Source organism: Chrysochloris asiatica, unplaced genomic scaffold (assembly GCF_000296735.1).
Source record: "Chrysochloris asiatica unplaced genomic scaffold, ChrAsi1.0 scaffold00102, whole genome shotgun sequence".
Taxonomy (NCBI): domain Eukaryota; kingdom Metazoa; phylum Chordata; class Mammalia; order Afrosoricida; family Chrysochloridae; genus Chrysochloris; species Chrysochloris asiatica.
In genome coordinates, this window is record NW_006408620.1 from 6,489,790 (window position 1) to 6,513,234 (window position 23,445).

General features: G+C 45.6%; 1 protein-coding gene across 1 annotated transcript in view; it reads left to right on the plus strand.

The window, feature by feature from the left end:
- The window catches only part of TEKT5 (tektin 5), a 76,944-nt gene that overhangs the window by 1,565 nt on the left and 51,934 nt on the right, over positions 1–23,445 (plus strand). Inside the window, exons 2-4 of the mRNA XM_006867217.1 lie at positions 12,568–12,651; positions 13,824–13,894; positions 20,249–20,392. Coding sequence (XP_006867279.1) covers positions 12,568–12,651; positions 13,824–13,894; positions 20,249–20,392 — 299 coding nt within the window. The remainder of the gene's footprint in view (positions 1–12,567; positions 12,652–13,823; positions 13,895–20,248; positions 20,393–23,445) is intronic.

Below are 23,445 nucleotides of genomic sequence, written 5' to 3' on the forward strand. Positions count from 1 at the left end.
GGTTCGCAGCCCGATTCGTAACCACTACGCTACCAGAGCTCCTTGCAGCATGTCTTAGAAGCTCCTTTTACTATTCCATTGAATGTATAGACCACATTGTGGTTATCCATTCATCTGCTGATGGCGATTTGTGCTGCTTCTGCCTTTTGGCTGGTGTGCTGCAGTAAACATTGATGTACGCTTATCTGAGTCTTTGCTTTCACTTCTCTTAGACTTATGCTTAGGAGTGGAATTGTTAGCTCTGGTAGCATAGTGGTTACGAATCGGGCTGCGAACCTTAAGGTCAGCGGTTCGAAACTACCAGCCGCTCCATGGGAGAAAGATGAGGCTTTCTACTCCCGTAAGGAAGGATTTATACCCTCGGAAACCCTGTACAGGGTCGCTATGGGTCGGAACCGACTTGACGGCACTTAACAACAACAACAATGGTATTTCTAAGTAGCTCTCATAGTGTAGTGGTTATGTGTAGGGCTGCGAACCTCAAGGTCAGCAGTTCTAAACTACCAGCAGTTCCATGGGAGAAAGATGAGGCTTTCTGCTCCCATGAAGATTACAGCCTCAGAAACCATATGCAGGGGCCACTATGAGTCGAAACCGACTCCACGGCACACCACCAGCACCATAATATTTCTATGTTTAATTGTTTTGAGGAATGGCCAGACTGCTTTCCGTAGTGGCTACACCATCTTCTGTTCCCACCATTAATGTAGGAGTCCTACTTTCTTCACATCCTAAGCTAATAGAGGTCCAGCCTCTTCTGCCCGGTTTCCAATGTACTGTTTCCATTTCTTTCATTACAGCCATCCTAGTTGGAGTCCTGGTGTGGCACTGTAGGCTATGTATTGGACTGCTAACTGCAAGGTTGGCAGTTCAAACCCATTAGTCACTCCGGTAATCTTATACAGGGTCACTATGGGTTGGAACGGACTCAGCAGCTGTGGGTATGAAGTGGCATCTCATTGTGGTTTGGATTTGCATTTTCCTAGTGATTAATGAAGGAGCTATGGTTGCGTAGTGGTTACGAGTCAGGCTGTTAATTTCACTTAGTAAGCAGTTTGAAACTGCCTGCCATTCCATGGAAAAAAGATGAGGCTTTCTCCTCCTGTCAAGATTTACAGCCTCAGAAACCTTATATAGGGTCGCTATGAGTCGGAACCGACTACACTGCACACCACCACCCATGACTAATGGGGAGTCCTGATGTGGCGCTGTAAGATAAGCACTGGACTGCTAACTATGACATAGGTGGTTCAAACCCACCAACTACTCCTTGGAAACCCTATGAAGTTTGCTATGAGTCAAAACTAACTCAATGGGACTTAACAACAACAAAAGACACCAATGGAGCCCTTGGAAATCGTATATAGAGTTGCTATAAGTTGGAACTGAGTTGACAACACTTAACAACAACAACAGAGTTCTGGTGTGGTGCTGCAGACTATGCACTGGACTTCTAACCTCAAGGTTGGTGGTTCAAACCCACCAGCCACTCCTCAGAAAGTATACATGGTGGCTGTGGGTCAGAATCAACTTGACGACACTACACAGGAGTGACCAATGAGTTTGCGCAGCTTCTCATGTGCTAATTGGCCATCTGTATGCTTTCTTTTCCAATCCTTTGCCCATTTTTTAAATTGAGTTGTCTTTTTGCTGTTGGGTTGTAGGAGTTCTTTATAAATTCTGGATTGTTGTTGTTGTGAAGTGCCTTTGAAGAGCGACTGGTGAGCTTGAACCGCTGACCTTGAAGTTCAAACGGCTTTGCAGTCTGGTGCATTAACTCATAGCGCCACACCAGGACTCCAAATTCTGGATAGCAAACCTTTATTTGATATGTAGCTCCCATATATTTTCTCATACTCTTTAGGTTGTGTCTTTACTTTCTTGATAAAGTTCTCTGATGAATAATTTTAAAGTTTTTTTCGAAGTCCAATTTATCGATTTTGTCTTTTATTGCAATTCTTTTGGTGTCATGTCTAAGAATCCATTGTCAAAAAGTAGGTCTCAAAGCTTAATCCCTCTGTTTTCTTCTAAGAGTTTTCTAGTTTAGGCCATTCATATGATCATTTTTGTTGTTGTTGTTTTTAGCAAGAATGAGGTTTTCTTTATTCGATTTTGTAAAATCAGGCGCCCAAACCAGTAGACTGCGGCAGACAAGAGGCATGGCCGTTTTATTCCCCTGTCTTGAAAAGGCCCTGTTACTGTGTACTATGGGGTTTACAGTATGCCCTGAACGTTGCCTACAAATCCTTTTTTTTACTGGGAGCACTCTTATTTAAAGTTAATTCCCCTTTCGCCTTGAAGTGCCCCTATTTCCTTGATGGGTGTATTCTTATTTTAAGATTTCTAGTCCTAGAACACATTTCTTTCTCCAAACCCCAATTCAATCTGTTTACATATCCCTGGGTGTAATTCAACAACCTATGTCTGGTCTAGCCATCTCATGGGCCCTTTATTCCTGAAGATGGACCATCTTGAGAATTGATATGATCCGTTTTAAGAGAAAAATCTAATCTTATTCAATTCAGAATGCTCCCTGTCAAGACAATGTTCCTCAAACAGAATTCAACTTCCTTGCCTACTTGGGTTATAGCCACATTGCAGGAGGCTCACTGAACCCCACAGTGTGTGTGCATGCATGCAGATATAGGCTTGTATGTGAGTGTGAGTTATGGTCCTTCAAGTTGCTGTTGTTGTTAGTGCATATGGTGTTGCTAGTGACTCATAGCAACCCTGAATAGTGTTTCTGAGGAGTGAGTGGTGGGTGTAAGCCACTAACCTGACATTGCGATTCAAACCAACCTTGCGATCAAGTACATTACCCTGCAGCACCACACCCGGACTACCTTAAAGGACATGTGAAAAACACAGCTTTATTTTTTCCTGATAGTACCTGACACCTCCCAAAATACTTGACAGTTTCCTTAGTCATGTCTGTATTGTCTTTTTCTCCCCTCTAAAATATAGACTCCACAGGGGAGGCCAGGGATTTTTGTCCGCTTTGTCATGACTCTATTCAAGATTGACATACCTTTGTGATGCTGGTCCTTAAAAACTTGTGTGGGTTAATGCACCAGACTGCAGAGCTGTTTGAACTGCAAGGTCTGCAGTTCAAGCTCACCAGCTGCTCTTCGAAAACCCTATACAGGGTCACTATGGGTCAGAACAGTCTTGACGGCACTTAACAACCACTACAACAATAATTGATCCAATTGTTGCTTGGATCAATATTTTTTTTTAAATGTATTTTCAAGCTAGCACAGTTCCTGGCACTTAATTGTTTGCTGAATAAATGAATACAGCAGATGAATGCAGATGTTCGCTGCTGTCCTCTAGTCTCCATCATATCCTGGATCACTTAGGAATGCTTTCAGCTGCATGTAAGAGAACTTCAACTACGGTGGCGTAACCAAACAGGAATTTACTGTTCTCTTAGAATGAGAGTTTCCAAGAACAGGGCCAGTGCAGCTTCAACTTGACATTAGAAGGGACTCAGGCTCCCATCAGTCTGTGCTGCCATCCTTTAAAATCAGTTGCCAACAATTAGATTCGGAACCCATGTGTGTCAGAATAGAACTGTGCACTAGGGGACTTTACAATGACTGATTTAAAAAAAAAAAAAAAAAAAGTTGATCGCCAGGTCTTTCTTCCAAGGCCCCTATGAGTGAACTCCAACCTCCAACCTTTGCACCACCCATGAACTTCCTGTCATCCGGAGCATGTGGTTCTTTTCCTCTTGCTTGCAAAGAGCATTTGCGACAGGAGATGGGGTTAGGGCAAAGGGCAAACATGCCAACTGTGTTTGTCCCTTTTTAGCAGGGAAAGATCAGATTTTTAAGGAGGGTCCTCATGTGTTTCCACGTTTAACCCATTTCACAGAATTCTGATGACCTCCCTGCCAGTGGCACTGGGGACAAGAGACGTCTTCTACCATTTCTCTACACTGCCAGGTCTATTCAAGCCAGGTAGCCCGGCACTGGACAATAGTAACTACCTCCCACTCAGCCACCCACCTCTGCTCCCCTCCAACCCACGTTCCATACAGCAACCAGAGGGGAGGGTATTAAATCTAAAATGGAATCTCAGCACTCCCCTTTGAAAAAGAAATAAGTTCCAACAGCCATCAAGTTGACTCCTACTCTTAGCCACCTCATGTGTGTCAGAGTAGAGCTGTGTTCTCTAGCGTTTTCAATGAATATTCTTTTAGAAATAGATCACCACTCTGCTCTTCTGAGGTGCCTTGGGGTGGACTTGAATGTTCCACCTTGCAGTTAGCAGTTAAGCACATTAACCATTGACACTCCCCTTCCCTGCTAAAGGTTTCTTCAATGGGCTCCCACCACACTGGAGTTAACATGCAGGGTACAGCCTGGCCCGTTCCTGTCCAGCGGCCTCCTGTCCGCTCCTTGACCCACTTCAGGGCCTTTGCACCTGATGGTCTCTCTTCCAGGTGCACCATTCCCACTCCTCTCTACATAGTTGTTTCTTCTGAGTAAGCTTTCTTTGCCCACCTTGCCAGTTACTCCCCTTGGCACAATCCTGGTTACTGTCAGCATCGTCTGAAATTAACCAGTCTCTTTATGTGTTCAATCGTGCGCTGTCTCTTTCATCTGTTAGAAGGTGGGGATCCCATCTGTCTGGTCCATGTTGGTATCCCTAATTCCTTTATCGAGCTTGGCCCATATGAGGGGCTCAGTGAGTTCTCAGGGATGATAAACGAGCCTACTGTCCTTCTGAGTTCCCAGACTCATTTGCATTCCCAGTGCCAAGATATCAATGCTCCTGCGTTCATTCTCCTTGATGCTGTGGCCACCGTTTGTGACATCACAGCACGAGGCCCAATCACAATCCCCCTCAGTCTACTGCAGATTCTCCCCCAGAGTCAACTTCCCTTGCTTTCCACAGTGCTGTTTCATGTCCCCTATGGCTGCTGCAAGGCCTGCTGGGTCCCGGTCACATTCCAAAGCTCTCCGGTTTGGAGATCTCCCAAACAGGCTTTTACAAACACTCATGTTGTTGTTAAGTGCCATTGTGTTGGTTCCGACCCATAGCACCCCTGTATAGGGTTTCCAAGGAGTGACTGATGGGTAATAATTATTGACGCTGTCCCAAGTGCTTGCCAACTGGGCAGCTGGTCTAATGCACAGAATGTACCTGAAAGATGTGTTGCTCGTGCTTCCCAGCAGAGGAGAACACAGAGAGAGGCGAAGTACACAGGTGGAAGTGGCTAACTGTGGAATGAAACTCAGGTGGTCTGGCTCCAGAACCCAGGCTCCTAACCCCTAAGCTATTGTGAGTCTGGAAATAACACCTTCTTTCATCCAAAAGATGCCTCCATTTTTTAGGTAAAACCGCCCCCCACCCCCAACACACACGCACAAAACCATCAACTGAGAGAGGACCAGACCACCAAGGAACCAACCAGCCATGGGTTGTTGATGTTGTTGTTGTTGTTGTTAGGTACCATAGCGACCTTATGCACAGCAGAACGAAACACTGCCCGACTCTGGGCCAACCTCACTACTGCTGCCACTCTTGAGTCCATCGATGCTGCCACTTGGCCAATCCATCTCGTTGGGGGTCTTCCTCTTTTTCTCTGACCCTCCACCTTACCAAACATGATATCCTTCTCCAGCAACTGGTCCCTCCTGACAATATGTCCCAAGTATGAGAGACAGAATTTGGCCACCTTAGCCTCTAAGGAGCACTCTGGCTGCACTTCTTCCAAAATGGATCTATTGGTTCTTTTGGCAGCCCATGGCACTTTCAATATTCTCCTCCAACACCATAACTCAAAAGCATCAATTCTTCTATGGTCTTCCTTATGTTAGGTGCTGTCAAGTTAGTTACAACTCATAGTGACCCTATGCACAACCGAACAAAACACAGTTCTATGTCTTCACCACAATTCTTGAAGCCACGGTGCCAATTCATCTCATTGAGTTCTTCCTCTTTTTATCTGACCCTCTACTTTATCAAGCATGATGTCCTTCACCAGGGACTGGGCCCTCCTGATAACGTGTCCAAAGTACATGAGATGAAATCTTGCCATCTTTGCCTCCAAGGAACATTGTTTTTTCTTTTGGCTGTCCATGGTGATTTCAATATTATTTGCCATCATCAGAATTCAAAGATCTTCTCCAGTCTTCCTTATTCATTGGCTAGTTTTCATAAACATATGTTGTTGTTAAGTACTGTTGAGTTGGTTCTAATTCATAATGACCCCTGTATAAGGGTTCCAAGGAGCAGCTTGTGGGTTTGAACCACCAACATTGTTGTTTGAAGTCCAATGTTTATCTTACAGCGCCACACCAAGACTCCATAAGTATATATTTTTTGTTGTTGTAAAGTGCCATTGAGTTGATTCTGACCCGTAGCGACCCTGTATAGGGTTTCCAAGGAGCAGCTGGTGAGCTTGAACTACAGACCTTGCAGTTCAAACAACTTTGCAGTCTGATGCATTGGTGATTGATATTACGCTTGGGTCGGCGTACCTTAGTCCTCAAAGTGACATCTTTGCTCTTGAACACTTTAAAGAGGTCTTTTGCTGCAGATTTGCCCAATGTAGCATGTAATTTGATTTCTTGATTGCTGCTTCCATGAATATTGATTGTGAATCCAAGCCAAATAAAATACTTGACCACGTCAATCTTTTCTCTGCTTAGTGTGACGTTTATTGGTTCTGTGGTGAGGAACCAGTCAGTTACCATTAAAAAACCAGTTACCTTTGAGGCAATTCTGACTCCAAGTGTGTTAGAGTAGAATTGTGTTCCGTAGGTGTTTCAAAACTGTGAACTGTTGAAAGCTGAAGGACAAGTCTTTTTTCCAAGGCACTTAGATAAGTTTTAACCACCTACCTTTTAGCTATTAGTCGAGGGGATAAGCATTTGTGCCACCCAGGGACTGCTGCCAGTCAGGTACAGGGTGTTGTGGCGCTGTAGAGTAAGCACTGGACTGCTAACTACAAGGCTGGCAGTTCAAACCCATCAGTTGCTCTCAAAAACCCTATATAGGGTTACTATGAGTTGGAACTAACTTGATGACACTGAACAACATTAAGCCAGGGGAACATGGTGACTCTGTAGGTTAAGCACTGGACTGCAAACCACAAAGATGAGGCTTTCTGCTCCGGCAAAGATACAGTTTTGGAAACCCTATACAGGGTCACTGTAAGTCAGAACTGACTCGATGTAATTAACAACCACTGAGGTTAAGAGCCTGGGAAGCCAGGTGTGAGTCCATGGGAGAGTAGAGTCTCTTCCCAGAGAGAAGGCAGGCTATCTATTAGTTGCATATGCACAGAGCTCAGATGTGAACATAAAAATTTTTGTCAGTAGCAGAGTCCCCCACCTTCTGGCTCCCCTCTTTCTCCTCTCCCTTTGCTTCTCCATCTTTTCTACTGCCTTTCTCTATGCCCCTTGCTTCATCCTAGAGGGGTCTGCGTTCCCACTTTTTACAGCTGATTTAGGTCTTCCAGATTTGTTAGTGTAAAGTTGTTGTTGTTGTTATGTGCCATGGAGTCGGTTCTGACTCATAGGGACCCTGTGTACAGGTTGTAAATCTTTACGGGAGCAGAAAGCCTCATCTTTCGCCTGCAGAACAGCTGGTAATTTCAAACTGCTGACCGTGAGATTAGCAGCCAAATTCGTAACCACTACACTTGTTGTTGTTGTTGTGAACTGCCGTCGAGTCAGTTCCGACCTACAGCAACCCTGTGTAGGGTTTCTGAGGAGCAGCTGGTGAACTTGAACTGTCGACCTTGCAGTTCAAACGGCTTTGCAGTCTGGCGCATTAACCCACAGCACCACACCAGGACTCCTAACCACTACACTAGGGGCTGGCAAACTACATCCCTAAGCCAGATTTGGCCCGCAACCTCCTTTGCAAATAAAGTTTTATTGACACACATCCATGCCCATTTCTTCCTTGATTGTGTATGGGTGCTTTCAGTCTACAATGGCAGAACTGAGTAGTTGTGACAGAGAAAATATGGTCCACAAAGCAAGCTGGCCCTTTGAAGAAAAGTTTGTTGATGCCTGGTGTGTAATGTCAACATGACCAGCATCTTGTGGAAGACTTTCAGAGCATTCTTATGCTGACAAAGTCTCTGTGCTTTTCCTGTCTTAAAAGGGCAGGTTTCCAGTGCTCTGCTTATCCTACAATCCCACAACAGAACTTCTGGCAACATAGTAAGTTCTCAGTAAATATAGAATAAGTGCTTAATACGTTTTGTCATTGTTTTATTATTATGTGGTGGTGGTTATGTGCTATGCAGTCGGTTCCAACTCATAGCAACCCTGTAGAGGGTTTCTGAGGCTGTAAATCTTTACAGGAGCAGAAAGCCTCATTTTTCTCCCAGGGAACAGCTGGTTGTTTTGAATTGCTGACCTTGAGGTCCACAACCTGATTCATAACCACTATGCTACCAGAGCTCCTTTATTATGTGTTAAGTGTCAGGAAAAAAAGAAAATAAATAACCCTTCTGTGGTCTGGAATGACCCTCTGGTTTTATTAAATATGTGGGAATTGTGTTTTCTGTTCTTTTGTACCCCCTATTGAAATTGGCATGTCACAGAATAAAGCAGTACTTAATTAATACGAGGGGGCTTTCTGAAGCCCCCTCATACTTGGCAAAAAAAGAGGAAAGATTTCCTCTTGAGGAGTGAGGAAAGGTGAGAAAGGAAAGGAAGTGGGGTGGACCCTCAGCTTGAGCCACTTGACATTCCTTCTGGCCTGACTGTCCGGGTCCAGCCTTACCATGTGTGAGGTAGTCATGGCGGAATGCTTGGTCAATGTTGACTGTCTACTTGGTGTCAGTCCAACTTCTCCTTTGGGTGTCTGTGGCCATAACTGAGACATCTCTGGAAGTTGAGGGTTTTTGTTTTTTTGTTTTTTTGAACTGAAATACACATATCATAAAACAAATCAGTTCAAAGTAAACAACCTGAAGCATTTATCCTGGTGTGGCGCTGTGGGCTAATGAGTCAGACTGCAAAGTCATTTGAACTGCAAAGTTGGTGGTTCAATCTCACCAGCTGCTCCTTGGAAACCCTATACAGAGTCGCTATGGCTCAGATTCGACTCGACGGCACCTAACAACAACAACAATACATTTACAATGTTTTGCAATAACCACGTCTATCAAATTCCAAAACATCTTCATCTCCCCAAAGGGAACCCCGAACCCATCCAGCTGTCCCTCCCTAAAGCCCATTCAGCTCAACCCCTGGCTCCCACCAATCTACTTTCTCTCTTTGGGTTTACCCTTTCTGGATATTTCAGATAACATGTGGCCTTTTGTGTCTGATTTCTTTTAATAAATATGTTTTTGAGTCTCATTCACATTTTAGCAAGTAACAGAATTTCATTCCTTTTATGTTGATTCATTCATTCTGTTTATGGACATTTGGCATGTTTTAACCACTGTGAGTCATGTTGCAATGAACATTTGTTCGTGGTGGTGTGAAGTGCCGTCAAGTCTGTTCCGATCCATAGTGACCCTGTATAGAGTTTCCGAGGAGTGAATGAACCACTGACCTTGTGGTTTAAATGACTTTGCAGTCCAATGCATTAATCCCCAGCACCACACTAGTGTGCGTATATCTATGTCTGTTTTTCAGTTCCTTTTGTTATATACCTAAATCATGCTGGGTCATAATTCTATGATTACCTTTCTGAGACACCATCAAACTGCTTCATAATCACCTAAACATTTTACATTTTCACCAGCAGGTATGAAGATTCCAATTCTACCACATTCTCATCAATGATTTTTAATGGCTTTACCAGATTGGACAGTGAAGGTCCTTCCTTACATAGCCCTTTTCCAATTTCAAAATGAATAAAGGACTTTAGACATTTCTCCAATAAATACAATAAAATATTATTTTTCATTTTTTATTACAATCATCTTGCTGTTGTTAGGTGACACCAGTTGGTTTCAACCATAAAAACTTTATACACAACAGAATACACAGCTCTATACACAACAGAATACACAACTCTATACACAACAGAATACACAACTCTATACACAACAGAATACACAACTCTATACACAACAGAATAAAATGCTGCCCAATTTGGCGCCATCTTCACAGTTGTTATATTGGAACCCATTGTTGCTGCCACTGTGTAAATCCATCATGTCCATGTCGAGGGGTCTGCTCTTTTTTGCTGACCCTCCACTTTATCAGACCTGATGTCTAGTGGTGTGAAGTGGTAGCTCATTGTGGTTTTAATTTGCACTTCCTTCTCTCATACTTCGGACAGATTGTCAGGAGGGACCAGTCGCTGGTGAAGGATATCATGTTTGGTAAGTTGGAGGGTCAGAGAAAAAGAGGAAGACCCCCAATGAGATGGGCTGGCCAAGTGGCAGCATTGATGGACTCAAGCGTGGCAACAGTAGTGAGGTTGGCCCAGGATTGGGCAGTGTTTCGTTCTGCTGTGAATAAGGTCGCTACCGACTCAATGGCACCTAACACCAACAACGAGTCCTTAAGGAGCTCTGGTAGTGTAGTGGTTGTGAGTCGGGCTGCCAACCACAAGGTCAGCAGTTCGAAACTACCAGCTGTTCTGTTGGAGAAAGATGAGGCGTTCTAATCCCGTAAAGATTTACAGCCTCGGAAACCTTGTATAGGGTCGCTATGTGTAGGAACCGACTCCACAGTACTTAACAACAACAATGAATCCTGATGTGGTGCTGTAGGTTAATGCGCCAGACTGCAAAGCCGTTTGAACTGCAAGGTCAGCGGTTCAAGCTCACTAGCTGCTCCTCGGAAACCCTGTACAGGGTCGCTATGGGTCAGAACCGACTCGATGGCACTTCATAATAATAACAATGAGTCCTTCATGAGCTCTGATAGTGTATGGCTTATGGTCGGCCTGCTCAAGGTCAGCAGTTTAAAACTATCAGCCATTCCGTGAGAGAAAGATGAGGCTTTCTGCTCCCATAAAGATGTATAGACTCAGAAACCCTATGCAGGGTCACTATGAGTCGCAACCGATTCCATGGCACAAATCCACCACCACCACCACCACCAATGGAGTCCTTGGAATCCTGATATGCACTGTAGGATAAAACACTGGACCTCAAGTATAGTTGAACCACAAGATTGGTGGTTTGAATTCACCAGTTGCTCCTGAAAACCCTATATAGGGTCCCTATGAGTCAGAACAGACTCGACAACCTTGGAGTCGTAAGGAGTCCTGGTAGGGCGCTACAGGATAAGCACTAGATCACAAGGTCGGTGGTTTAATCCCCCCAGCCGCTCCTCGGAAACCCTATACAGCGTCACTATGGATCAGAACCGACTTGATGGCACTTAACAACAACAATGCTGTGAGTTAATGTGCCAGACTGCAAAAGCCGTTTGAACTACAAGGTAAGTGGTTCAAGCTCACCAGCTGCTCCTTGAAAACCCTATACAGGGTCGCTATGGGTTGGAACGACTCGACGGCACTTAACAATAACAGCAAGGAGTCCTGGTGTGGCACTGTAGGATAATCACTAGACTGCTAACTGCTTTTCAGAAACCCTATACAGGGTCACTATGAGTCAGACTGATTTGCAGCACTTAACAACAACCACTACTAATGATTGCTGGCATTTTTCCATAAGCTTTTTGGCCATTTTTGTATCTTTAGATAAATCTCAGTATCAACAGGGAGTTTCAGAAGTCCTCTGCCCATTCAATAAAAAAGGTGTTTGCTGCCACCTGGTGGCAGTTGCCTGCTCCAGTTTCTATATCAGTAGGGACAATTCTGGGTTACAAATCTGGTGGGCACTTTGAGCCATTTAATTGTTACCCATTTTGTTAGCTGGAGTGGGTTGGGTTGGTAGAGCCCTATCCTCCACCTCTTATAATCCTGAAATGGGATGTGTTGTCTTTCATTCCCTAACCAGCTTCAACCCTCCCTGTATTGCCCATGTCCTCCTGTGTTGTTGTTGTTAAGTGCTGTGAGTCGGTACCGACTCACAGCAACTCTGTATAGGGTTTCCGAAGAGCGGCTGGTGAGCTTGAACCACTGACTTTGTGGTTCAAACTGACCTTGCAGTCCAGTGCTTTATTTAACCCACAAAACCACACCAGGACTCCATGTCCTCCTTAGAAGGTAAGAATTTTTTTCACTCCTAATTGAGGATGGGGGAGAGAGACTAGATGGAGAATAGTAGCCAAGCCTATGTTACCTGAAATTATAGTGGATTTTTACTCTATTGATTATAAGAATTTGGGAAGACTGGTGGGCAGCGTATAGGTGTTGTTGCTCACCCCCAATCACTGCTTGATCATGTGAACACAGTTGGCTCCCAACACCCTCCTTTATACTACTTTATTTATGTGGGCCCAGCATCCCCTAGTGCACTGGGTATGATCTCCCATACCTTCTTCCTCACCTCAAGGGAGAAAGGGGAGCAGAAGCCCATCCAGAGCACTTTGAGGAGGCCAAAGGAAGCCCCTGGGTTTCCCGGGGGAAAGAGCAGATGGTGCAAAGACAGCTACAAGTCCCCTCTGCTCCAGGTCTACAAACAGCTGTGCAGAGAACACACTGTCTTTCTGTTCCCTACAGGCAGCCCTGGAGTGTCTGTACCATCGCGAGAAAAGGATCGGGATTGATTTGGTCCATGACAACGTGGAGAAGAACCTCCTTCAGGTAAGGTGTCTTGTTGGTCTGTCCAGTGCCCTGAGGAAAGGCGGAGGCAACTGATCAGAGATGTTTCTTAGCTGCCTACTGGGAACTGAAGGCCCATGTGTCCCCCATGAAAGCCAGAGCTCAGAAAACATGGGTGGGAACCTATACTGCCGTTGAGGGAATGGGATAAATAGAGGCATTTGATCCTCAGCCTTTTCACCTGAAAAATGGGCATACTAATAATTATATCCATAAGTAATAGCCATATAAATTAGTGTTCATTGAGCACCTACTATGTGCCATGCACTGAGCCAATTCATACGTATTATTTGATTTAATAATAAAATCATCTGTAAGCGAGTGTTTGGCACATAGGGGGTGCTTAATTGTTTTTTAGTCTGGAAGTAGATGAAAATAAAAGAAGGGCAAGTGGGCTATCTAAGGTTTAACTCTTGGTCTCTACTCATATGGAGCCAAAGAGAAAGAAGGAAACCAAACACTCAAAGATGAAACCAGTCTACCGGACAGTCTACATGAACCATGGCCTCCTCTCCCCTGAGACCACCTGACTGCCACAACTGTGCGCTCTATTCAGGATCACAAGAGATGAATCCTGATAGAATGGGAGGAAAATGTGCAACAAAGCTTCACATTCCTCAAAACAAAAACGAGACCTACTAGACTGTTGAGACTAGAGATCCTCTCCAAACCTTGAGCCCAAACATAATCCCTGAAAACACCTTGTGGTTAAACAACAGATTGGCTCGAAAATGAATGAATATGATCTGTAAGTATTGTGCTCCTTTAAACAGTCATGGTTATGAAACCCAAGATGAGGATGTAAAGAGGTAGGGAAGCTAGATTGTTGGAAACAGAACAACCGGAATGAAAATGAGAATGGTCACATGTTGTGAAGAATGTAATCAGTATCACTGAACGATTTGTGTAGCAATTGTTGAATCAGAACCTACACCTTTGTGAAAACCTTCACCAAAAACATAATAAAGTATTATTTAAAAATTAATTACAATTCTTTTAAAAGCAGGTCAAAGAATGTGCCTACAGCTCCCATAATAGGTCTTAGTTGCTGGGCCACAGGATCACTTGGGTTGAGGGCTGGTGGTCCTGACCTGGGAGACAGGTTGCTATAAGTTTCTAAGATGCTCAGCTCTTTCCAACATTCATCCTTTCAGGAGGTGGATTTGTTAAAATGTTGCCAAGAACAGCTGAGAAAACTAGCTCAGAGAATTGACATCCAGATGCGGTAAGAGCTCCTTTCCCTCCACATCCCTTGGTGTTTGTTACGGATTCCCAGATTTGGGGGGAAACCAGACAAGCCCCTTTCGGTCATTTCGGTGATTCTTTCGGTCAGTGATGGTGGTAGTAGTTATGTGCCATGGAGTCGGTTCCGACTCATAGCGACCCTGTACAGGGTTTCTGAGGCCGAAATCTTTACAGGAGCAGAAAGCCTTATCTTTCTCCCACAGAACAGCTGGTAGTTTTGAACTGCTGACCTTGTGGTTCGCAGCCCGATTCATAACCGTCAGTGATACGTGCTGGTAAATGTTCTCCCGGGGGGATGGGGCAAAAGCTCAGATGTGCAGACTTTGCCCACTATTATTAGTTGTGGTTGAGTTGTCTCCAGCTCCTGGTGATGTCAGGCATCACAGACGCAAACACCGTCCTGTTCCGCGCCGTCTTCAGGATGGCAGAGAGGCTTGAGTTGAGTCCATTGTTGCAGCCCTGAATATTCAGAGTGTCTTCCCATCTAAGGCACTCATCTTTTAACACTCTATCCGAAATATTCTGGCTTGCTCCACAGGGTTTTCACTGACTGATTTTCAGAAGTAGATTGCTAGATCTTTCTCTGTAGTCTGTCTTACTTGAGGAACTCTACTATAACCTGTCCACCATGTATGGTATTGGAAATACCGGTGACATAGCTTCCAGCATTATAGCAACACATAGGCCACGATGGAACAAGAAACTGAGAGACAGGGGATGCCAATGACTGTGGTGTAAATCTTCTCACCACGACTGAGTTCAAGCTACCAACTTGATGTTGCTGAGACCTTCACAATGGAGTTTCATGAGCCAGCTCTTCACTGGCTGTTCTTGTTGCAAGGAGAGCCCTACAAAAGGAAATGGACCTCACTGAGCTCTTAGCCCATGCCTTTTATGAATCTTGGGAAATGCAGAAGGTGGGTGGCATTAGGCAGTAAGGCAAGGGGCCAGGGCATCTCCAGAGGGGAGCGGGTGGACGCTTTGAGCCCGGAGTCTTCAAAAGACATCAGCTTTTGTTCTTGAACGATTATGCAACTGGTATCATGACAAGCCAGAAGGCTCTTCTCATAATTAAAGGGAGACTTGAAGTTTACAGGGCTTGCATCCGTAACTAAGCCCTTGGTACCCCACTTCTCCTGAGGCAGCCTCCCACCTGGCTCTTGCGCTGGGCACTCACCTTTAACTCTTTCAAGGCACGCTGCTCTGCGGGTTTCTCCTCTTTGTTTATTCTCGGCCACGGAGACACAGACACAGGCAGACACCCAGAGACACGGGTGGTCTGGGGGGGGGGGCAGGGGGCAATGCGCCAAGCTGGCAAATGGGAAGCATAGTGCTTTTGTGTGCCTTGCTGTGCCTCCAGGGGTGGATCACCCAATAAGCAAGGCAAGTACAGACTGACTAATCTATAGCGAACAATTTCCCACTGGTTTCAACACACGTAACTGCTCACCACAGATTAGTTAGCAAGCACAAGTCAGCCTCTGCTTAACCTAGATGACGAGGTCCTCTGTCCCTGGCAGAGATGGTACATTGGAAATGAGGCTTTGATTCTGTAGGACGGTGCTGTGGGGTGGGGAGAGAGACGCGTGCCAGCTAGACCCGGGAGCAGAATCTTTGAGGTAGCATAAAACATGTGCAGTGGTTCATTAGTCAGCCTGTGCTTCCTTTGTTTATCGGGTCCTCTGACACGGTGTGCCCAGAAACAGCAGTCCTTGTCCTCAGCGCAGGAGTCTCCTCTGAGGGGCATGAGGGACTCATCCAGGATAAAAGAGTGTCCGGGGCAGACTTGAGAAGGGGAAAGATGTTTCTGAGAAGCCATTGGCAGATAAAGGGTGTGGTCCAGGGAAGGTCACTGTGGAAAGACCCAAGAGGACATCAGAGGGGAAGGTTCTTGAAGGAGAAGTATATACTGATGCCATGGCCAACGGACCTGTTGAACAGACAAAAGCAGGACTGGGTCTCAGTCCTAATGCTTCCAATCCCATACACCACCTGGGTTATAGTTCATTTCCTGTTTGCCTCTGCCACTCATCTGTCATGTGTCCTACTGGTAACTTGCATGTTGCTGTAATGTTGGAAGCTGGGCCAACCAGTATCTCAAATATGACGTGAAAACAATGTGGCTTCCAAAACTTCATGGGAAAATTACACTATCTTTTCATTCCTTTTTTTTTTTTTCAAACATTTTGAAGCCCCCTTTGTACCTGCAGGGTCATCCATGGTAGACAGGTTTCAGTAGAGCTTCCAGACTAAGACGGACGAACACAGTCCTGGCAACCCCCTTTGGAAAATTATTGTTGTTGTTAAGTGCCATGGAATCAGTTCCAACTCATAGTGACCCTGTGTAAGGTTTTTGAGGAGTGGCTGGTGAGGTTGAACCACTGACTTTTCAGTTAGTAGTCCAGTGCTTATCCTATGAAGCCACCCCAGGACTCCTATGGCGCATAGTGGAGTATTTTCTAACATACTAGTGCTAGAAGATGAAGGAGCTCTGGTAGCATAGTGGTTACGAATTGGGCTGCTAACCTCAGGGTCAGCAGTTTGAAACTACCAGCTGTTCCATGGGAAAAAGATGAGGCTTTTTCTGCTCCTGTAAAGATTTACAGCCTCGGAAACCCTGTACAGGGTCGCTATAAGTTGGAACCGACTCCACAGCACATAACAACAACAACAGTGCTAGAAGATGAGCCTCTAGGTTGGAGAGCATGACACATTCAGTACAACAATAGGTTCACACATGCCCCCCATCATGAAACTGGCCCGAGACCAGGCACTGTTTCATTCTATTGTACATGATGTCACCAGAAATCAGAGTTGACAACCACTAACACCAGCAACAATGTGAATCAAATCAATTTGCTTAAAAAAAAATAAAAATAAAAAACTTAAATTATTTTATTTAAACAAGAAAGTTGTAACAAAAGGGGGAGCTCTGGGCAGGCAAAATTTACTTCACTGTATTTTTTTTTGCGTTTCTTCTCATGATCACCTACTTATGGCAAGAGAGGGTGGTTTTTCCATTTGCAGTGGAGAGAGGGATGTGGCAAAGCTTGGGCTGGAGGACAGGGGAGGATTGGAGTTTAGGCTGGTGGGTAGATTGAGCTGGCAGGGCAGACAAAAACCCTGGCTGAAAATTGAGGAGCTGTGTGAGGAAGGCTGAACCATAGAGGAGATACTCTGAGACCTGGTACATGAAGTCAAGGGTGGGGGAGCTGGGAGAACCATTGACGAGGACAGTCACAGAGACAGAAAGAGAATGAGAGATGCTGAGATGGAGTAAGACAGAGAGAAAAAGAGAGACACAAAGGTAAACAGGGACAGAGATAGAGGACAGGGAACCAGACAAGAAAGACAGAGACACTGAGAGAGATAGACAGATACTGGACAACGAAGGATATCAAGAGGTGAGATGGAGACCGGGTCAGAGAAAGAGGAGAGGCTGGGCCGGGCTGTGGAGAAGGGGGAAGGGAGGAGGTGCTGGGGTTGGGATAGAGATGACAGGACACTGAGAGGGAGGGATCAAGGCAGGAGGGCAGGGGAGAGCTGGCGGAGAGCTGGAGCCATCAGGGAATACCTGTCCTCAGAGGGTGAAGCCTCCTGCTTCTGAGAGGCCATGTTGCAGGACCCCTAAGTTACCTAGAACTGACCAGTGCCTCTTTTGCTGGGCAGAATTCTGGGCTGACTGCTCAGGTTGCTGCCTTGGTGGTCTCCTATAGTATTTAACAATGGTAGTCTCCTATAATAGTTGACAATGGTGGTTTCCTTTAATATTTAACAGTGGTGGTCCTGGGCAGGGGACTAGGGTTTTCAGACACTTTGTGTCTGAGCAGGGCTGTGTCCTTGCTGCACCAGGTACCCTTGTGATCTGCTGGTTGCTTCTAGCCAAGCAGAAAAGATTGTTCCTGACGAGACAGCAGTACACAGAGGCTCGTCCTAGCAAGCAGTGACTGCCCACCGTGGCTATCCCCACTCCTCCACAGCGGAGAGCTCCATGGTGGTTCCTGACCTGGCCCTTGTCCGTCCCGACAAGAAGGACCCGCCATTGGGACCAACTGTTCCTTGTTCCTGGCCTGCTTAAAACCCCTGCCAACTCCCATTAGCCACAGCAGAAAAAGGAGGGAACAAAAGAGACAGATAACCTGGAGAACAGGATGTTGAGTGAACTGAGTCAATCATAAAAGGATAAATATTATAGGAGACCACCATTGTCAACTATTATAGGAGACTACCAAGGAGCTCTGGTAGCGTAGTGGCTACGAATCGGGCTGCGAACCTTAAGGTCAGCGGTTCGAAACTACCAGCCGCTCCGCGGGAGAAAGATGAGGCTTTCTACTCCCGTAAAGATTTACACCCTCGGAAACCCTGTACAGGGTCGCTATGGGTCGGAACCGACTCGACGGCACTTAACAACAACAACAACCATTGTTAAATATTATAGGAGACCACCATTGTCAACTATTATATGAGACCACCATTGTTAAATATTATAGGAGATCACTATTGTTAAATAAGGAGCTCTGGTAGTGTAGTGGTTAAGAATCAGGCTGCTAACCTCAAGGTCAGCAGTTCGAAACTACCAGTGGTTCTGTAGGAGACAGACGAGACTTTCTGCTCCTGTAAAGATTTACAGCCTCAGAAACCTTATACAGGGTCGCTATGAGTCAGAACTGACTCCACAGTCCATAGCCAACCAACCAGATGGTTAAATAGGAGTCCTAGCGTGGCACTGTGGGTTAATGTACTGGACTGCAAGGTCACTTTGAATTGCAAGGTTCAAGCTCACCAACCACTCCTTGAAAACCATCTATGGGGTTGCTGTGAGTCAGAAGTGACTCCACTGTACTTAACAACAACAACTATTGTCAAATACTATATGAGATCACTGTTGCATTTAGCATGAAAAGAAAAGGTTTTCATACTAAAATAAACCTCCTTTGATGATTACTAGGGAAGGAACGGGAGGAGAGTAACTCACTGGCTAGAGGGGAGACATGTGTTAGGGATGGCAACATACAAGAGGGAGGTTGGCAGAAGAAAGATGAAGGCAGGGAGGACACAGGGAGGCGGGCAAGAGTTAAAGGTAATAAAGGTGTTGTTGTTGTTGTTGTTAAGTGCTGTCTAGTCAGTCCCCACCCACCCATAGTCACCCTGTATAGAGTTTCCAAGGAACAGCTGGTGGGTTTGAACTGCTGACCTTTCAGTTAGCAGTCTACTGCTTATCCCATAGCACCACACTGTTAACTGATGGTATATGGAGGGAATTATAATCAAGGAAATGAAATGAAGCATATGATTCATTGAATGTGAAACTGATGATCTGCTCTATAAACCTTCACTCAAGTCACAATTAAAAGTTGAAAAAAAAAAAGGACAGATAGAGAGATGGGGAGGGGGAGGGAGACAGAGACCCTGAGACAAAGAAACCAAGAGAGATGAGTCAGAGAGAGACAAAGATGAGAGAGATAGACAGACAGAGAGAGGAGAAACACATGGAGAAAGGGAAGAGAGAGAGGGTTATGAGGTGTGTGTGAGTTTGTGCCTTCAACTCATTTCCATTGCCCCGTCTCCAAGTGGACTCCAACTCATAGCGATTCTGTAGAACAGAGGAGAACTGCTCCGTGGGCCTTCCAAGGCAACGAGCAGATAGCCTCATCTTTCTTCTTTGGAGCAGCTCGTGGATTTGAACTGTTGACACTGTGGTCAGCAGTCCAACGTCTAATCCACAAAGCCACCAGGGTTCCATCAACTCATTTAGGGAGCATTATTGTTATTTCTGGTGTGGTGCTACAGGATAAGCACTGGACCACAAGGTCTGTGATTCAAACTCAACAACTGCTTCTTAGAAAACCCTATACAGGGCTGCTATGAACCATAACTGACTTGATGGACTTTAACAACATCAACAACATTCTAAATGGCAGGCGTCTGGGTGGCACAAATGGCCAAGCACTCAACTACTAGCCGAAAGGTTGGCAGTTTGAACCTACGCAGGGGTACCTCAGAAGAGAGGCCTGGTGATCTACTTCCTGAAGGTCACAGCCTTGAAAACCCCGTGGAGCAGTTCTACTCTGCACACACGAGGTCGTCATGAGTCAGAACTGACTGGACAGGCAACCAACAACAAGAACATTCTGGGCATCAGCAGATCTACTTGGATTGGGGAGAGGGTAGAAGAGTGGGGTGTACCTAGGTACATGGTGACATGGTGGAGCCATCAAGAAGGAAGGAGGACAGTAAGCAGAAAAGCCTTCCTGGGAGTCCAATTCCTACGACTGACTCAGAGTGAAGAATTCTGGGTCACTCTGAACTGAGAGACACTCCTTCTCCTTTGCAGGGATAACCGAGATGCTCAGCACGCTCTGGAGAGGGACCTCGAGGGTAAAAGCTCAGCCCAGTTTATTGACGAGAAGTGCTTTAACCTGAGGAACACATCAGACAGCATCAGCTTCTTCCACGGAATGGAGAAAGTCGACGGCACGTAAGTACCGGGCTCTCAGTCCCCATCTCCGGTGGGGCTGATAGGGACAGGTTTCTGAGTTTGCTCTGGCCAAGGAACAATCTGGGCGATGGGAAGGGTCGAGCACAAGTCAGGTGAGAGGCAGGCTGGTTGACTGAGAATCCTTGGTTACAAGCGACAAAATCCAGTTCTGGCTAACTCCAGACAAAATGGAAATTACTAGAAGGCTGGAGAGCCCCGCTTGAGGGAGCTCATCAGACATATTTCCATATCAGTTCCCTTGGGCTGCTATAATGAATTAGCACAAACTAGATGGGTTAAAACAACAGAAACATATTGTCTCGCAGTTCTGAAGTCTGAATGCAGGCTGTGTGGGCAGCGTTATGGTCTCTCAAAGGCTCTAGGGGCCACTCCTTCCTTGGTTTTTTTAGTGTCTAGTGGCCGCAGGCATTCCTTGGCTTGTAGCAGCATCACTACAAATCTCTGCCTCTGTCATCACATGACTGTCTTCCCTCTGGGTATGTGTGGGAATCTTTGCATCTTTTCTCTTTCATAAGGATGCCTGTCATATTGGATTAGGTCCCACCCTACTCCAATATGATTTCATGCCAACTTAATAATTCCATCTTCCAAAGACCCAATTTCCAAATCAGGTCACTTTCACCTGAGTTAGGACTTGAACATATCTTTTGTGGGAGAAATATCATCCAATTCATAAAGTCCCACACTTTGTTCAAGATCCAAATTCCAGAAAGAGAGAGCAACTCAATACAGTTGAGTTAGTGAAAATCACATGGCCACCACAGCCCAGCACTTACACTTTGGGAAAGCACATAACCTCATATGTATGCGAAAACTGGACAGTAAATAATGAAGGCCATAGAAGAATTGATGCATTTGAATTATGGTGTTGGAGGAGAATATTGAAAGTGCCAAGGACTGCCAAAAGAACCAATAGATCCATGTTGGAAGAAGTGCAGCCAGAGTGCTCCTTGGAGGCCAGGATGGCCAAACTTCGTCTCTCATACTTTGGACATATTGTCAGGAGGGACCAGTCACTAGAGAAGGACTTCATGTTTGGTAAGGTGGAGGGTCAGAGAAAAACGGGAAGACCCCCAGCAAGATGGATTGGCCAGGTGGCAGCATCGATGGACTCAAGCATGGCAGCAGTAGAGAGGTTGACCCAGAATTGGGCAGTGTTTCATTCTGCTGTGCATAAGGTTGACTATGGGTTGGTACCGACTCGATGGCACCTAACAACAACAACAACAAACGTCACTTCCCTGAGCCCCCGTTTCCTCATATGTACCTTTGGAACAAAGCAGTCTCCACCTCCCAGGGTTGCTGTGAGGAGGACAAAGTGGGCCTTCCAGGTCTAAGACCCTTGTTGATGGGTGTCAGGTGCTGCGGAGTGTGTTCAGATTCATAGTGACCCCATGTACCTCAGGATGAGACACTGCAGGTCCTACGCCATCCTCACTATCATTGCTATGCTTGAGTCCATTGCTGCAGCCACTGTTTCAGTCCATCTCACACGGGGGGAATGAATACACCTGACACATATGGAGTGTGCTTTCGGCATGCCTGGCACTCTTGTATGTGACCTCGTTCTCTGTCATGGCGGTACTGTCGTGGGCACGTCACAGTCTTATCAGATTTCCTCCAGAGCTAAGATGTACATTACCCATCTGCAGTACAAGGTCTGGGGTAATGAAGGCTGGAGAGAGAGACACACTGGGTACAGGCAGAGGGCTATCTCTCTGTCATTTTAAAGAAAATTTTTAGCACATAGTAGGGCTGCAATAAGGAGTTCTGGTAGCATAGTAGTTATGAATCGGGCTGTGAACCTTAAGGTCAACAGTTCGAAACTACCAGCTGTTCCACGGGAGAAAGAGGAGGCTTTCTGCTCCCATAAAGACTTACAGACTCAGAAACCCTGTACAGGGTCGCTATTGGTCGGGATCGACTCAACAGCACTTAACAACAACAACAACAACAGGGCGGCAATAGCTACTTGTTCAATGAATAAAATGGACAACAAAAGGAGAGAGGAACGAAGTCCCTTGATTGTTTCCTTGGGATTGCTTTCTGGATCATAGTGACTGTGATGCTGAGATGTCCCTTGAGGATTTCATTAGTGATAATTAACTCAGGGGGACCCTTTCTACCAGATTTCCCACCCCCACCCCCCAATGGTGCTGTGGAGGTGAATGAAACTTAAAGGGCTTGGTTCCCTTCTCAACCATAGATGCTCATCAGGACTAGAATCCGAGGCGCTCCCTCACTAAACAGATGCCTCCCTGAAAATCTGGCAACTGGAGGAGACTCCGATTTCCATGCCCAGGAGGAGCTGCAATTTCAAGGTCTCATTTAGTGTCTGCTGGGAGAGAGCTGCTGTTTACAATGATTAACTGCTCCCCTGATGTGCCAATGCAGGACTTGGCAGTTGGGGTTTTCCTAAGACAGGGCTACGTCTGGGCAGGTTAAAGAGGGCATTTGAAGTCTGTTTCATGGCAGTGTCTCTGTTCCCCAGAGTTCTCATTACCAAGGATGAATTCATCAACTATAATAATAAAGACTGCCAGAAAAACCAACAAATCTGTCTTGGAAGAAGTACAGCCAGAATAGAACATTTCTTAGAGGCAAAGATGGCAAGACGTGACTTCGTCTCACATATTTCAGACATGTTATTAGGAGGGACCAGTCCCTGGAAAAGGACACCATGCTTAGTAAAATAGAGGGTCAGTGAAAAACAGGAAGATACATAAAGGCAATGGTGGCTACAACAGTGCGCTCAAATGTAACAGTGATTCTGAGGCTGGCCCAGGACCAGGCAGTGATTCGTTCTGTTGTATGTAGTGTCACTATGGGAAGAACCGACTCGATGACACCTAACAGCATCCACATTAATAATGATGTTGTTGTTGTTAAGTGCCTTTGAATTACTTCTAACTTGTAGTGACCCTGTATAGGGTTTCTGAGGAGCGGCTAGTGGGTTTGAACCACTGACCTTTCAGTTAGAAGTAGAGTGCTGATCCTACAGCGCTACACCAGAACTCTATAATAATGTTGTT